The 17,796-nt window shown below is 32.9% G+C and overlaps 1 protein-coding gene across 1 annotated transcript in view; it reads right to left on the bottom strand.

The window, feature by feature from the left end:
• Lrp1b (low density lipoprotein receptor-related protein 1B) overlaps positions 1–17,796 on the bottom strand; it is a 1,500,426-nt gene that overhangs the window by 141,867 nt on the left and 1,340,763 nt on the right. Inside the window, exons 66-67 of the mRNA XM_013030060.1 lie at positions 16,233–16,349; positions 8,581–8,687 (exon numbers count right to left, since the gene is read on the bottom strand). Of these exons, the coding sequence (XP_012885514.1) occupies positions 8,581–8,687; positions 16,233–16,349 (224 nt within the window). The remainder of the gene's footprint in view (positions 1–8,580; positions 8,688–16,232; positions 16,350–17,796) is intronic.

Genomic DNA, 17,796 nt, shown 5'->3' with positions numbered 1-17,796 from the left:
TCTGACTATGACTCTTGTAGAAATGTAATAATGATCACCTTCCATTTGTCACTTTGTGTCATAATAAAATGGAAGTAGCAAAAATTACCCATCATCATCCCAGTTTTCCTCTTTGAGTTGATTACTCTTTAGTAGATAGTAATGGAAATCTCAAGTGTGGCAATAATGAAAACTAGTGAAAACTGTGGAGAAATATTAGTAGTTAAAATTATTTCCCAGAAATTGCATCTAGTTCATTAAGCAGGTTAGGGGTAGGAAGTAGAATGTAAAACAAACAAGATAATTTAAACAAATCTGTCATTCATTCAAAAGCCTTCCCCAATGTGTTCTCTTTCTTTTTCCATTTGTCCTTGTCCTCTTATAGTTTACTTGGCTGCCTAAATCCTTTTATTTACTGACATTTGTTCTTAAAAGGCTGTGATATGTGCTTCCACAGTGGTCATTTCTGCTTGAGAGCCTACAGATTTTACTTGGAGTCAAACAAGAGAGAAAATTTATTTCTGGGGATCATTAACTTTTTATATGAGATAAATGAAAGGGACCTACCAGAAATTTACAATCTACAGTTCTGAAAGCTTTGATCGAATGAGACAATACAATTAAATGTATTACTGGCATTTTTCTCTTATATAGCAATTTCTGTTATGTCAAGATCTGCTGAGATTCAGGGAGGCATTTTCTACTAACATATTATTCTTGTATCATTTCATCCCCAGGAAATTCAACAAAACTGTTTCTTAAGTTCCTATAATTTTCTTTTGGATGTTAAAAATTCAATTATATGGTCTTCTATTTAATTATTTTTCTACCTTTTTCTACAAATAGTAAAGTTTCACTCTCTGCCAGGGACTGTGTTAGATACTAATAAAAATGAAAATTTACTTCCTGTATTTGAGATAAAGACAGTGAGGTGCTGGAGTGCATTGTATATATGAAAATATCACCAACTAACCAAAAAAAAGAGAAAATATCACAATGAAACACACTTGTACAACAAAGGTTTGCTGAACAAATATATATATATATATATATGTTATAAATACTATTCAGAGAGATATACAATGCCTGAGAAAGTGCTTTCTATAAATTGGTATGTCAAAATAATATAAAATTGCATGTATTTTATGGTATCAGTTAAATAAAACTCAACATGCATAAAAGAAAAATAAAGCTCATAGACTTGTATAAAGAACAATATCTAAACTATAATTTTAATGAAGCATAATAATTTCAGATATTTGAACATTGAACTTTTAGAAAATGTTGCATAATGATCCATTTTCTGTATGCAGAACACTATTGTGAATAGAACTGCAGTGAACATGATAGTTCAGATGTCACTTCAATGTATTGATTTCATTTTTTTGGTAGCCCTATATACTTTATTCTGTGTTGTTTTTCATAAGGGCTGAATTAATTTTCAGTATAAGCAACAGTGTGACAAGGATTCCATTGTTCTAGATCTTCTCTAACTCTTGTTACTTTTAGTATTTTTGATAAAACCAGTCCTGGCTGGAGTGAGATGATATCCTCTTAGGGTGTTATTTGTGCTTTAATTATGCCCAGCATATGTATGTGTCTTTTAAAAACTATACTAAGTTCTATTGCCTATTTTAAAATTAAGCTATTTGGAATTTTGCCACTGAATTTTCAGTGTTCCTTGTATATTCTTGACAGATATATTCTTTGGAAGTATATTCCCTCAATCTTTCATTCTTTAGGGTCTCTTTGCTTCATTGATTATTTTTTCTTCTGGTTACAAGATTGGAACTCAAGGATTCCTCACGTTTTCTGCTTCATTTGGCAATATACCAATTAAGCTATTAAAAAAGAAAGTTAGCAAAACATTTTTTTCCTGGTTATTTAGCAGATGACATCTTGTGGACTTTATTGCCTAAATTTTTTTTTAATCTAATCTCTAGGACTGCAGGTGTAAGTCATTAATGCTCAGCCTGATTTTGTTGTTGTTGTTGTTTTGTTTTGCAGATGCTTTTACTTTGATGTAATCCAATTACTCTATGTCTATCTTTGTTTACTCCAATATAAACATTTTTTGTCTCAGAGTGTAGCATTGGTGGTACAGTGGTTAACATAGCTGCCTTCCGAGCAGCTGACATGAATTCGATTCCCAGCCAACGCAACACAAGGAAACTCAATGGTTCTTGCCTTGCATCCATGAAGCCCTGTGTTCGATCCCTCAGCACCACATGAGTAGAAAAAAAAAAGCCGGAAGTGATGCTGTGGCTCAAGTGGTAGAGCACTCGACTGAACTAAAGAGCTGAGGGACAATGCCCAGGCCCAGAGTTCAGCAACCCATGACCAGCCCCTCCCCCCACAAAAAATGTATGTCTCAGAAACATTACTGCCCATTCAATTAACTCACAAAATTCTTCTATGTTAGGCATGAGCAGTATCCCTGAGTTTTTTTGTTCAAAGCTAGCCCCTTCAATTCTGGATTGATTTTTGGGGATGGTGCTTAATGAAGATCAGAATATTAAGAACTTTCCTGACCTGGATGTCTTCAAATCACCATTCTTAGATCACAGTTTCCTGAATAGCTAAGATAATAGGGTTGATAAAACCGTACCTGGCTTCTCTTCCCGCGCGCCCCCCTCTTTTCTCTCTCTCCTTTTCTCTCTCTCTCTCTCTGTTTCTTTTTATATATTTAATGAACTTTGAGTTGATTTTTGTTTATGGTGAAGTTTATGGCTCTAGCTTTATTCTTTCATTTTTCTGCATATAGATAAACAATTTTCCCAGCATGATGATTGTGAAGATTGGCTTTCTTAATGTGTGTTCTTAGCACTTTTATCAAACAAAGTAGCTGTAGAAGTATGAGTTCACTTCTAGTTTTTCTCTTGTGTTCCAGTAATTCATGACAGTTTTCATGTAAAATATATGACATGTGTAACTTTGTGCAGTATTTTGACATTAGGTCATATAATGCTTTGTTTGTTGGCAGTTTTGCTAAAACTGGTTGTGACTTTCACAATTTCATGATTTTAGGATGGTTTATATGACTTCTTTGGCAAATTTCAATGCCATTTTTGTATGAATTCCATAGAATCTGTTGAACACTTCGAGATGTAGAAATTTATGGAAAAACACAGTTTCATAAGAATGGTTATGGTTTCAAACCTAAGATCATGGACAGGTTTTGAATATGTGTTCTTTTCCATTTCTTTTATCACTGTATCATTGTTTCTAGTGTAGAGATCTTTCACTATTTCAGTTAAATTTACTCCTAGATACTTTACCTACTTGAACCTGTTATAAATGGTGTTGGTAGCCTTATTTCTATTTTGAATATTTTTTATTGTCTGTCATATAGCAACATTATGGATTTTTGTTGTTGTTGTCTGTCCTGGGGTTTGAACTCTGGGACTTGGGGTTTTATTTGGACTTCTGAGCTCAAGGTTAATACTATACCTCTTGAGCCACAATTTTGCTTATGGATTTTTTGATAGTTAATTGGAGATAAGAGTCTCATGGAGCTGGGCACCAGTGGCTCACCCCTGTAATCCCAGCTACTCATGAGGCTGAGATCAGAGAATCTCAGTTCAAAGCCAGTCTGGGCAGGAACCTGGGTGAGTCTCTTATCTCCATTAAAGTACTCGAAAACCAGAAGTGGTGCTATGGCTCCAGTGGTAGAGCCCTTGCCTTAAACTGAAGAGCACAGGGATAGCACCCAAGCTCAAAGTTCAAGCCCAATGACTGGAAAAAATAAATTAAAAAAAAAAAGGTCTCATGGATTTCCTGCCTTTCCTGCCTGGACCAACTGCCAGCTTGGAACCAAGATTCTCAAAAATTAGCTTCCTGAGTAGCTAGGATTGAAGGTGTGAATCTCTGGCACTCAGAGTGATTGTTTACATTAATTTAATAGTCTGAAATTTAACAAATTCATTTATTCTATATAGTCACTTTAGTGGGATATTTCAATTTTTTGATATGTGATCACTGTGATCACAGACACTACAAATTTAAATAATTATAGTTAGGGTTATTTTTATCTTCTCCTGTTGCCTGACTACTGGGCTAATGATCCATATTTGTCTTCCTCCAGATATTAGATGAAAAACTTTCTGGTCTTGCCAATTCAGCATAATGTTACATAGGTACGGTGCATCTTTTCCTAATTTATTCAGTATTTCTCTCATGAATTTTATGAAATGTTTTTTTGCATCCAGTAAAATAATTATATAAATTTTTATCATTCTGTTGATGTTATGCACTGTGTTGATTGATTTGCTGATACTGAACAATCCTTGTGTCTGTGAAGTACATCTTTTTATTTGTTGTTGGATTCTGCTTGCAAATATTGTGTTGGAGATATTTGTATCTATGTTCATTGAGGATATTGTTCTCTTTTTGTTTCATTTTTTGTTTTACTCTTGGTTTGGGCTTTTAATAATGATCTACTGGTCTAAGAACTATGAGTGAAGTTTTTATATGCTATCATTTTTATCGTGGTACAGTAAATATTAGAATAATTAATTAGTGATCTTCTTAGCCTTATTTATGTAAAAGTTTGATAAAATCAATGGCTCTGGTATATATTGTATTGGTTTATAATATAGAAAGGAGAGTTTAAAATATGATTTCTATCATCAGATTTTTTGAATTTGGAATGCTATATTGTTTATTTATAACACATCCCATGTACTTGTCGTGTACATTCCACAATGATCACTGTTACAATGTGCACTTTGCATTCATTATCTACTCAATTACAGTTAATATTTCAACACAACAATGACACTAGAAAATAGGCACTATTTATAAAATGCAATATAATTAACTAGTATATGTAGTCTATACAAAACTTTCTTACTTATGTAAACATATGAAAATATTGTTTGGTAAAATAAAATTGAAAAGTATGTTTGTTTTTTAATATAGCTGAAGTTGCTTACAACATGTATATACTTCCCACTCAGGTTTTTTTGTTTTTCTTTGTATGTGCAATTACTGGGCTTGAACTCAGGGCCTGTGGGATTTGCTTTTTTTCCAAGGCTGGCACTCAATCTTCTGAGCCACAGATACATGCCTGCCTTTTTTTATGGTAAGAATTTCATAGACTTTTGCTGTAAACTATGACTCTTCTTAATTACTAGGATTACAAGCATGAAAGTAGTACCATTCATTTGTATAAAATGTCTTTTTCTAACTCGAAGAAACTAAACTATTTTCTCTAGGGCATGGCCAACATTCTGAACTAGACTAGTAAAACTGAAGAATATCAATTACTTAACCACCTCTAAAGATGAAATTTAAGATGTTCATTGTCTTATAAGTACCGCTTGCTTACAGATTGCACTACTGGAGCTCCTCTTTATTGTCTTTAAATACACTATTGTAGATTTTTATTTTGATACTATTGACAGTAGATACTCTTTCAAATTTGTCTCTGTGTACTTTGGACATTATATTAATTATCCTCTTTTCTGAAAAATTCCATGTTAACACCTTACCTGTTCAGTTTTTTTTTTTCTCAAGTGAAGCATTGGATTTTTCTCATAGTATTCTTATTTTCTTTAAGTGGGAAATGGCTTTTGATAACTATTGAAGCTGCTAGGGATAATCATTACTTCTAATTTATTAGTTTAAAAAATCTTTTAGTGGGAAAAGTAGAAATTATGTATGAAGAGACAAATCTTGCTAGTGCCAATGGCTCATGCCTGTAACCCCAGCTATTCATGAGGCTGAGCTCAGAGGATTGTGGTTCAAAGCCAGCCAAGGCAGAAAAGTTCCCATGAGACTCGTATCTACAATCAACCACTCAAAAACCAGAAGTGGTTCTATGATCTAAAGGGGGTAGAGGGCTAGCATTGAGCAAAAAGAGCTTAATGACAGCTCAAAGGCCTCCCCCACAAAGACAGAGAGAGAAAGAGAGATAGAGACAGACAGAGACAGAATCAGAGAGACATAATCAGAGAGAAAAAGAGAGAGAAAGGGAGACAAAGAGAGAAAGAGAGAAGGGAGAGAGATCTCTAAGATCATACTGATACTTTTGGATTTAAAATATTTAGATTTTTAAAATTTAATTAATTAAGTAATTATTTTTTTGTGGTTGTGGGGCTTGAATCGACCTGGGTGCTATCCCTCAACTCTTCAGCTCAAGGCAGTGCTCTATCAAATGAGCCACAATGCCACTTCTGGTTTTACTGATGGTTTACTGGAAATAAGTGTCTCATAGTGTTTCCTGCCAGGGCTGGCTTTAAACTGGAATCCTAAGATCTCAGCCATCTGAGTAGCTAGGATTATGGGCATGAACCACTGGCACCTAGCTTATTATTTAGATTTTTAATTTATTCTTTGAATCTATATTCATATTTCCTTTATTTTAATTTTAGGTAATATTTGCATAACCAATAATTGTAAAGATCATATGTATTTCAATAAACAAAATATTATTAACAGCAAGTCTGACACTGGAATTTAATATTGTTTGGAATTTCTTTGTGTGGTTACAATACATTCTGATAGATGCAAAGGCCAAATATAATAATTTAATGTCACTTTAAAAAACACTTCTCTGTGCAAGGCATAATGGCATGCCTGATGTGAAATTAGGTTGGTCCAAGTTTTTAAAATTTCTTTTACATTGCTATGGCAGGATATGAATAGGATAATTATATGATTATTGCATATTCATTAATATGAAATTTCACAATTCTCCAAACTTTTCTTTTTATATTAATATATCTTGAATGTATTTCTGCTTTCTAGCCAAAGGTTCAATAGTATATTTTTGTTCTTCTGTTCATTTCTCTGTTTGCTTGCTTTTTGTAAGTACAACCTGTCATAGTAGACTTTAGAAAAATAGAAATTACTGCCAATATTTTTAGCTACTTCATTTTATATATACTGAGCTAAAGGCATGCAAATACAGAAAAATACCATTTGTGAGAGAGATAATGTTTTGCTCAGAGCATTATTATGATAATGCTGAATATACGGACATTATTCAACCACCAAAGAACCACTATTTACAACTTTCAGAACAAGAGAAATGATGTTAGTAAGGATATCTACTTTGACATGAATACAATTTTGTGAAACACCATATTAAACTATGACTTTCATTTTGTGTATGTACCTCACACATCTAGTAATAACATGTAAAATGAAATCACATCTTTAAGCAATGTGTCTCAACTTCTTGAAGTTTCACAGTTTACAAAAATCTGGTAGAATAGATTTCAAAAGCAAAACCACACCATTTTACATAGTGTGGATGAGTTCTCATGAGATGTGTCTTCTCAACTTTGAAATGCTTATGGTAAGTTTTGAATGAATGGAGATCAAAAATATGTAACTGCTATGTGTGTGTAATAGATTTTTAAAAATATTTGTGTTCTTGTAAAATAATTCATGGATAAAAGGTGTCTTTCGAGACACCTTTGTAATGATGAATCTTACATTTTTCTGGCCTTCAAATGACAAATCCTACATAACTGTTTCTCAAATCTACGTTCATGAACATGACTTTTAGGTGACATTTTCAAAATGGTGAGAGAATGGAAATTGGTCCAATCCTGTTAAAAATATCCAAGAACTAAGAAAATCTTTGTTTTTGTGGATTCGCTAACCAATATTAATACTCAGTGATTTTCGTTTTTGTTTTTTAACCTTAAGAAACCACTAAATACCTGTGGAAGACAGATCTGTAGCAAATACTTGCAGAGTTGCAGAAAAGGTCCTCTATTTTCTAAATTCATTGGAGTAATCTTTTATTAGTTTGGGCACACAGGTTTCACAGACAGAGGAGCAGAGTTTTGGGAGACACTTCATGACTGAAGAGTCTTGATGTTCATGGGAGATCAAAAACCTCACTTTCCTAAGGCTTATTTGTGCATGCCCTGTTCCTGATATGCAATGAAACAGAGATAAACTTTAAATTGACTATTACTAGAATTCTGCTTAATATTAGAAAGAGATGGCTTGGGGTTATTTTTGATTTGTTGGAGAAAATATAATCATGTCTCTGCAACTTTTTAAAAACATCATGAAAAAAACTATCTAAAATATAAACCTGTAAATATTTTTAGCATCTCTGTGCAAAGAATTATACAAAGAAATAATTAACTTTATTCATCTATGTGTGCAAAGTCCATATGATAATTAGATTGTGATTTATCACCTGAGGTTTCATGAAAATTGATGACACACACTGAAGTGTACAAGACTTATATTCATTGAACAAAGAGACTAGGGAGAAGAAACTGTTTTAAATGCATAAAATTTTAGTCATGACTATAAATACTGCAGCAAATTTTTTTAGCAGATTCACAAATGGCAAAGGCATCAGCTACAGGGACTAGAGTTTCCAAGCATCTTATTCCCTATGTAGCCATTCACTAGCTGAAGTAAAACTAGCTATAAAATTAACTGTCAATAGTAGCACAGGAGTTATTCCCTGTGTTGATGCATGTGGCACAGCCTGGGGATTAATACTTATCTCAGTGTGTCAGGAGCAGAGCTCTCTTTGGTCACACTTATTGGACTGAGTAATGATGGTTTTAAGTGCAGTTTAAAGAGTTGCCTTCTTTTCATATTTGTGATTGTAGAAGCACCTACCTCATCAGAACCATCTGCACAGTCAAAGTCTCCATCACACCAAAACCTTGAAGAAACACAATCTCCATTGGCACAGAGAAAATCTTTCAATGTACAGGTTTGTGGCTCTGAGAATGGAAAAAAAATCATAGGATTAGCCATTATGTACAAGTACATTCTGGTATCTACATAATGTAAATAATATAGGAATAAAGTTTTGAAGCATCAGTGGTATAATACAATGCCTTTTTAAATGTACATTTAATGTTATGAACAGATAATGTCATCACAAAAACAAATTGCAAAGACACAAAGATAAGTAGCCTATGGTTTTTATAAAAATACAGCAACAATGTAAATAAAAGGCTGAAAATCTTTATGCTGTCTTAATGTAGTAATGATCTTTTCCAGGTAGACCTCTATGGCATTTAATGCTTTTAAGAAAGACATTTTATGACCCTGTGCCTGTAGGTTTACCTATTGATTGAGAAGTAAGTGTAACCTTAGCTTTGTGAATTTTTATTATGTATTCTAGTCATTTTTATATTTTTTCACCAGGAAATACATAGCTAATAAGAAAAGAAGGCATGTGGAAAAGCATCAGTAAGTGCTAGATTCCAAAGACAGTTGATTTCTTTGAAAGTAATTGGTAAGTTTACACTATTGTTTGCCTTTGACCTACATCAATTAATTTAGTTAATTTGCTAGTTATTATTTTAATTATGGCTCACCACATATCACTAGGATATAAGCCAAATAGTGCATCATTTTTTTCAAATTTAAATTTCAAGCCGGGAGCTGGTGGCTCATGCCTGTAATCCTAGCTACTCAGGAGGCTGAGATCTGAGGATCACGGTTCAAAGCCAGTCCGGGAAAGGAAAGTCTATGAGACTTTTATCTCCAATAAACCACTAGAAAATTGGAAGTGGTGCTGTGGCTCAAGTGGTAGAGCGCTCACCTTGAGCTGAAGAGGTGAGGGATAGCACCCAAGCCCAGAGTTCAAGCCCCACGACCGACCCAAAAAAATATTGTAAATGTTATGTAAAGAGGGGTTACAGTTACATGAGTAAGGTAATCAGTACATTTCTTGTTGAACATTGTTACCCACTCTGTTTTTCTTCCACTATCCCTCCCACTTCCCTGAAATTGTAAAGTTCATTTCCAACCTAGTGTATTGTGAGTATCACTTTTGCATTGGTTCACCCTTTATCTTGCCATTTTTTATTCCCCTTCTCTTCCCCCAATCAGATAAACATATATATATAAAATATAGGGTACCAAAATTTAAAAAATGAAACAAAAATCCCCAGTGACACAGAGGATATCTTACACTGTGAAATAACGTATGTTTTGACAACTGGACAATGAAGAACGATTTTAGAAATTTGGTCCTGCAAATAATCAATAAAATTGCTGGAATTCATGACTTGGTTATATTGATATCCTACATTTGGAAACATGTTTATTCTAGTGTGTGCTTCTTATGAATTATATTTACAGCTATGCCACATAAAATAATATTCACAGCAAGGAAGAGGGAATGTAGGTAACAGATATTCAATTTAAGTTTCCTTCATATCAAGGCTAAGTTTCTACACAAATGTTTGAAGTAATTCAGTATTCACTTAGTTTTGTGCTACACATTCTATTCAACATTTTATTCAACATTTAGGGTAGCATCTTGATTGCTTAACTTTATATGGAAATAAATGTCTTTGAGAATACATTTAAAACTGTGCAAAATATGTAACATTTGGCAGAGAATTTTATTCTGTTTTTGGATTTACTTAGATTTAAAATATGACCTCAAGGTATAAAAATAAGATGTTGCTGTGCACCAGTGGCTTGAGCCTGTAATCCTAGCTCTGCAAGGGGCTGTGTGGTTCAAAGCCAGCCTGGGCAGGAAAGTCCTTGAGACTTTTCTCTCCAATTAACCACCAATTAACCGGAAGTGGTGTGGTGACTCAAGTGGTAGAGTGCTTGCCTTGAGCTGAAGAGCTCAAGGAGAGCTCCCCACCCAGAGTTCAAACCCCACAACCAGAAAAAGTAAAATAAAATAAATGATGTCATTCAATTGTGATTCAATAACAATGAATAAACTATGAAATGACTGATATCACTATGTATGTATAGTTTTGAACATAGAAGTTAAAATTCTGGTTATGTCTTTGTGCTCTATTCTCTTATAATATTTTCTAAGTTATAATACCAACTATAATCACAATAATTACCAGATAGCAATCACTTATTTGCTATAAGGCCCAAGGGTAATGTAATTAACTCATCAGTGACTTTTCACAGTAACTATAAATGACCTTTATCGTAATTTTTGAGGCATAAAGAATATAAGACATCCATTACAATGCAACCTCCATGGAGAAGTCCTTCTGCTGAACTTGAACCCAAACTACTGGATTATAGAGACTAAGTTATATCATTTAACACTAGGTTATAACATTACCTCCTATGCAAATGAGGGAATAATAAGTACTCACATGTTATAGAAATTAACATGAAAGTCCCAGCTAATAAGTTACTTTGCTAAGGCATATTTCTGGTGATATCTAATTTACCTTATAATAGTAAGTAGAAAAATATTTGCTTCTATCCATACCCTGACTGAAGCCTTTTCTCACTCCTTGTCTTTATAGACACATGTAGTGTTGTTTTTGTGGAAAACAAATTATAATGGAATGTGTGCAATTTAGTTAACAGGAGAAAATAGCAATAAAAGGTTTTCATTTTTAAAATGTGTCCATTCAAAAATGTCATGCTTAAGTAATTAAAAACAGCAAAGGAAACATTTCTTTTGGAGAATTTGAGAGGGCTCTGAATGGGATTGAGTCTTCCTCTAATGTTCTAACTTCCCTTTATTCAGCTTAAGAGCAAATGCATTCATCTGCACTAAATGATAAAACCTTCACAAGGGTTTACACATTTTGCTATATGGAAGGATCATAGCTGTGAATGTAAGATTATAAAAATATTTATGGTCAAATGTTGAAAGCATTTCTCTAAAAGTTCCACAGAGAAATTGTTCTCTCAAGACTTTGTCCTATTATTTTTAATTAGACTACTCTAATATGGAGATGGAGAGACTATATCAGTTTTGGGGAAAAGGCTTCAGTGAAAATGGAAATCTTGCAAATTTCTACCATACTGGGGAAAAATGCCATCAAATTCATTCCTGAATTGTTATCATGAATTACTATATTTATTCATATATAAATGTTGGCTAGGAATGAAGTAGCTACTCTGTTTCTAACTTTGATCTATGTACTTCAGAGTCTTTTGCTACAGGATACCTCTATAGAAAAAGGAAAGAAAATTCTGTAATTAGGAAATGCAACACTGAGATATGTTTTTCCTAGTATTGTTTGCTGTACCTTTCATCTGTTCCAGATAAAGAATCACAGGTATGAAAGCATTTTTCTCAAAATAGAATAACAACAAATACGGTTGTATCTGGAAACTAAGCTATCTGAAATGAAAATGTGAATGTTTTTTCTTATGCTAATACTTCTAACATACTGCCTCCATGCTAATGTTGTCTGGTATCAATTATGTATCTATAATACATAGGGAGCTCCCCACATACATAATCAAACAAGTTTGCACTGCTTTTATCTAGACAGGCTGATAGAATACTGAGAAGTTTCTATAGGGCATGTGTTAGATGTCTTGGAAGAATAAGCTGGATTGTATAATAACAATATAAAAAATAGCACTTCCTTTAATATTGATAGAGGCAAAAACATACAGTCCCAGTATTAAAAATACTTTAGAAATCACCTCATACAGAATGGAATAAACTTGAGCAAAGTAAATTAATTTGACTTTCAAAATCACAAATATAAAAGTAAAGCATAGAGACTTCCCAGGGTTCAGATACTCCAGTGACAGTATTATCATAAGTTCAAAAGTGGTATAAATGTGGGTATAAACAACTCAGGAGAATTTTTAGAATGCTTTCAGTATAGCTGATATTCTATATGAATAATCTATTGATATAAATTCAGTGAAAGTATAGAATTTCAAATAAGGCACAGCAGCTTCTCTGCAGATAAACCACAATGTGGTTTTCAAATTAGTTGGAATTTCTAAATCAGTTAAGGGTTTTAGTTACTTATATATTTATTTATATTGTGAAAATACCATACAAAGGGGTTACAATTACATGGGCAAGATAACAAGTACATTTCTTATCAAGCATTGTTGCCTCCTCCTTTTTTTCCCTTTCCCATCCCTTCCTATACCCCTTCTCCCCCCTACCAGATCCTCCCCCTGCCTCCTCCCCACTACCAAAGTTGTAAAATTTGTTTTTTGACATAATGACTTGTACATCTCATTGTTGCAGTGGGTCCACCTGTATCCCTACTTAAACTATTTGTTTTGTCCCTTCTCCTCCACAAATTATACCAACATCAAATACAGTGAAAGCAGGGGTTATACCATGGGGAGGGACATACATACAAAGCAACAAAGAAATCATCTTATAAATATGTTAGAAACAATAGCATGAAAGAAAAAAAACATTTGAATATTTATCTTGGGGTTCATAATAAAAAAGCAACTTATTTTCTGCATAATTTAGAGAACATACATAGAATATGTTAACTTTTCTTGCTAAAACAATCAGATTGTTAGAGATCTCAAGCATTTGTGAATCTTTGATCCAGATTTCCAAATAACTTGGATGATAATAAAATTTTATTATTTTTTAGGTTAAAACTTATGATGAGCCCAAGTATCCTTGCTAAAGACTTCACAAAAGAAGTGATCAGTACTGATCAAATGACAATGGACAAATTATCCTATGTACTTAGGGAAATGAATATAATATAGTAAATTTAAACATATATTAAATACATAGTAAATTTAATATATTGATGATAGATTCGTACCCAGGATTATTTGAACACTTCCTATGCTTACTACTGGAATTTTGCTAACATAATTTAAAGAAGAAAAAAATATAATCTGATTCATAAATGAAGAAATCCCTAAATGATTTTAAAATATGTAGCTACTGTCCTTTATGTTGAATTTACTATTTCTGGTTAAGTACTGTCTTCTTAACAAAGCTAATAATAACATTCAAATATTTATAAACTATGATATAACTAACAATTTTTACACATAAAATTAAGAATCATGAGTCTAATGTACGTGAATATATATACAGTAGTTTGCATACATAAATACACATTTAGTACATACATACATGTATATGTATATCTATATACAGTAACTATGACAGATGAGAAACTGGAAGTATTTTGATGATTTTTTAATACAAAAACACTGTTGATTTTTTTCTAAAGCAGTTAACTATATTACTATTCTCTCAGCAATTATTATTTTATTTTTCACTGAGAGTTTTTGCCTACATATAACTATTTGTATGTTTAATGTTTAAACCTTCTCAGTACCTTTCACCTTTCCAGAGAACATCTTCAACTATCAGAGCTTGAAAGGCATCTCCACAATGAAGATACCTTGAGTCTTCCTTTCTCTTATATACACTTCCTTGTTTAACATATCAATGTAATTTACTCCAAGCTCTCATACTTGTCTGACATGTTTCACATGTTGGCAGACTCACTAACATGTACACACCTTTCACCCTTCCATGTCACAACTGTAGTATAGATAGATTATTGTTTGCTCACTGTTATCCCTCCTCTGCAGTTTCATCAATATCTCTTGTCTAAGGCAACAAGCTCAGAATGAATAGAAATGAAAAGAACCACACATAAATGCCTACTTGATATTGCAGTGCTTGATACTGCAGCTACTTCCCTTGCTTTTTCTTAAGGGCTGTGTGGCTACAATGATTTATTAGTTTCCACTGAGACAAGTGAGAGCCAGTGTTCCTTCTCCGTGCATTCTTTTTCCAAAGACTGATTTCAGATGTCAGCACAGTGAAGCTCAGCCACTTAGGAAACCTCAGTAGACTGAATTAGATTCTCTCAACCCTTCACTCTCCCACATAATATTTATTTACTTTTATATAATATCTATCTATCTACATATTACTTATTATAACTGAAGTCTAACTTATTGTACAGTTTCTATTTCTCACTTGAATCAAAGTTCACCCAGAGTAAGTGTCCAGTGTCTCAGTCTCATACACGCTCTGCTGTTCTCAATATCAATCTTTTATAGCCCATCTGCTCTTAAGCATCTATAGGAAAATACTAAATATACCAAAACTAGGTTAAGCAGATATCTATTTGTAAGCTGTGTTATAGAAATAAACAAACTTTATACAAGTTTCTTGGGCACTTATTACAACCACTATCATTTTATCAAATATGCATTTAATCAATGGAAAGATGGAGAAACTGTGTCAAAGTTTTATTCAATTGCTGATTACAGAAATGTAAAAACTTTATGATTTTCTGTAACATTCTCTATCTTTCTAAAATTATGATGAGTTGGATGATATCTGTGTTTAAAGACACTTTAAAAGGTTGCATGTTTTTACTATTCTATAACCCAGAGGTTTCATACTTCATGTGTTTATTTCTCTAACACAGGTCAGATTAAGAAAGGAAAATTATAGCTCGGTGAAAGTGGCTGCTGTCTGTAATCTTACCCACTCAGGAGAGTGAGAGCTGAGGATTTCAGTTCCAAACCAGCCCAACAAGTGGTAGAGTGCTAGCACGAAAACGCTCAAGGAAAGCACCCAGGACTTCAGTCCAAGCCCCAGGAAGCTCAAACACAAAGCAATCTAGAATGTTATTGAAAACATAAATTCAGGGCTTTCAAGTTAAGTATGAACAGGTTTATGAAGTATTTCATTCAATCAATTAGTGCCTCATATAAGTGCTATGTATATTTAATCCTTTAGCTTCTGGAAAATACATACTCTTGGTCCAATGAGATGTTAAGGACAGATGTTATTGCTATAAATCTGCAAGAATCCTTTTAGGAAACAGCAAAAATACTTTTTAACAAATGGAATTTGAGTATATAATTTCAAACAGCACTATAAATTTCTCTGTTTTCAATGCAATGTATAAAATTAAAAACAAGCAATATCAGAACACAGACACTCTCTCCCAATTTTACATAGTGACATTCATTTTCAGAAAGTAAAAATGTTGCATTGTTATTGGCTTAAAATTTATTATTCAAAATGCAAGAGTCAGATGATAATGATGTTATTCTATTTTCATGGGGGAAAAAGCATCTTGAATATATATGCTGTTCACCACTCCAGCGGGAATAAATGATAATTCACTGAGAGATGCTCTTGGGTGAATTTGTAGTGTAAAAGGATTTGAGACTGAAACGAAATGAATACCATCCATTAAAGAATGAGATGTTTTGTGCTGTCTCCACATCATTCAGCTCATTGTAAGAACGTGCATCTAGGGCTTCCTTCATTGCATACTAATGGGTTGCATTAAACCTCATGATACTTTCATACCAATTCTGAGAACTGAAAGAAAATAACTCCCAGGATGAACATTTCAATAATTCTACCCTTTGAGATTCAGGTCAATTTAGTCTGAATATTCTTGTTCAAATGTGAATATATGTATAAAAATGTGAGCTGCAGGACAGAGAGGTGAAATTTTTTGCCTTCACTGAAATAAAAATTGCCATCCTGCTTATTGAATGGGCTGTCAAGTCTACAAGGTTACTAGGCAAAGGCTACTCACTGCAATTTTCTTCATCGGAGTTATCACTGCAGTCATTCTGACTATCACACCGCCAGTGATCTGGAATACAGTTGTTGTTTTTACACTGGAATTCATGAGGTCCACAAGTCTTTTTATCTGTAAGAGAAAGAAAAAAGAGACCCAACAACACAAAGCAGAGTTTGCATCATTATTCTGTGACATCATCCCCCACAAAATTCTAAATGCTCTACCTAATCTATGGTGTATAACATTTTATAAGATTTTAGTTAAATTACTGACAAACAATTCCTAGGGAAATTGAAGGCAAGTGCTGAGAATTATTCTGCTTCCTTTTATGTTGTTATTGGCCATGCATTCATCATAGACCATTAGGAAGCAACTGATGAGATACCTAAACAAAGCCAAAATAAATCAGTAACCAAAAATAAAAGGTCAGAATGACTCCCAGCTATTTTTCTATTTTGTAGAACATCCCTAGCCTTCTACTAGTTTCTTCTATAAAGTTACAGAAATAATTTATTATTAATTAAATTCTGGGTTTGTCATTTTAAAAACTTCCTAAGAAACATTCATTCATAATCTACCTATTGTTAGCCATTACTAATTCACAAACTTGTAGGTTAAATTTTTTTGAGTTTATCTTACCCAAAGTAAGGCTTAAGATTCAGATATTTTATAAGTTTTAGGATATGTGCCTAAACACAATGAGATCTCTTGGGAATGGGGACCAAATGTAAACAAATAATTAATTTGGTGTATGTACATATAAGCACATGAAGAACTTTCTATGGTATTTTTAGGTCACCTATGTTTGAGACTTATCTCTAATGTAATATTTATGATAAGTATTGACAATACTCTTGCATTTAATAAAACAGAAAATCTACATTTAGAAGTTGAAGTTTATGCAAATAATGCCACAGTCAAAAGTGTTTTTATTCCTGATTTAGTAATTTTCACAACAAATCTAACTTTTTGCCATATGAGTCCAAAATATAACTCACGCAGTAAGTTCTTATTGAATGTTTAAATCATAATTTTCTAAATTTCTATCATAGTAAAATCTAATTACACATAGTCTATGATAGTGCTTCTTATAGATGCATGTATATAAATCACTGGGAAATTTTGCTATCTTGAGAATTGAGATTTCACAGGTTTATGTTTTTTGAAAGCTGAATTTTAATAATATTGACCATGATCTATGAAGCTTGTTGAATAGAAAGGATCAAAATAATTATGATATTATGAACTTTACCCAATAGAATATCAAGAAGGTTATAGTAAAGCCACCGACACAACCATGTTTATTGTATTACTTTTCACCATAGTCATGATATGGAATCAACCCAGATGTTCCCCTAAATGGATGAATGGATCAAAAAAATGTAATTCATACAACACAATTTTACTCATGTATTAGAAAGAATAATAATGCAGAATTTGTAAGAAAATGGAGACTTGAACAAAGTTATCTAGATCCAGATATATATGTTTTCCCTCATTTGGAATGGCTAGACTGTACCTGTAAATCTATAAGTAAATGTGTTGGGTGGTATTTATGTGTTTACATATGGATTAA

This window comes from Dipodomys ordii, unplaced genomic scaffold, assembly GCF_000151885.1.
Source record: "Dipodomys ordii isolate 6190 unplaced genomic scaffold, Dord_2.0 Scaffold126, whole genome shotgun sequence".
NCBI lineage: Eukaryota > Metazoa > Chordata > Mammalia > Rodentia > Heteromyidae > Dipodomys > Dipodomys ordii.
The sequence above is the reverse complement of the archived record's forward strand: the minus strand, read 5'-3'. Positions and strand labels throughout refer to the sequence as shown.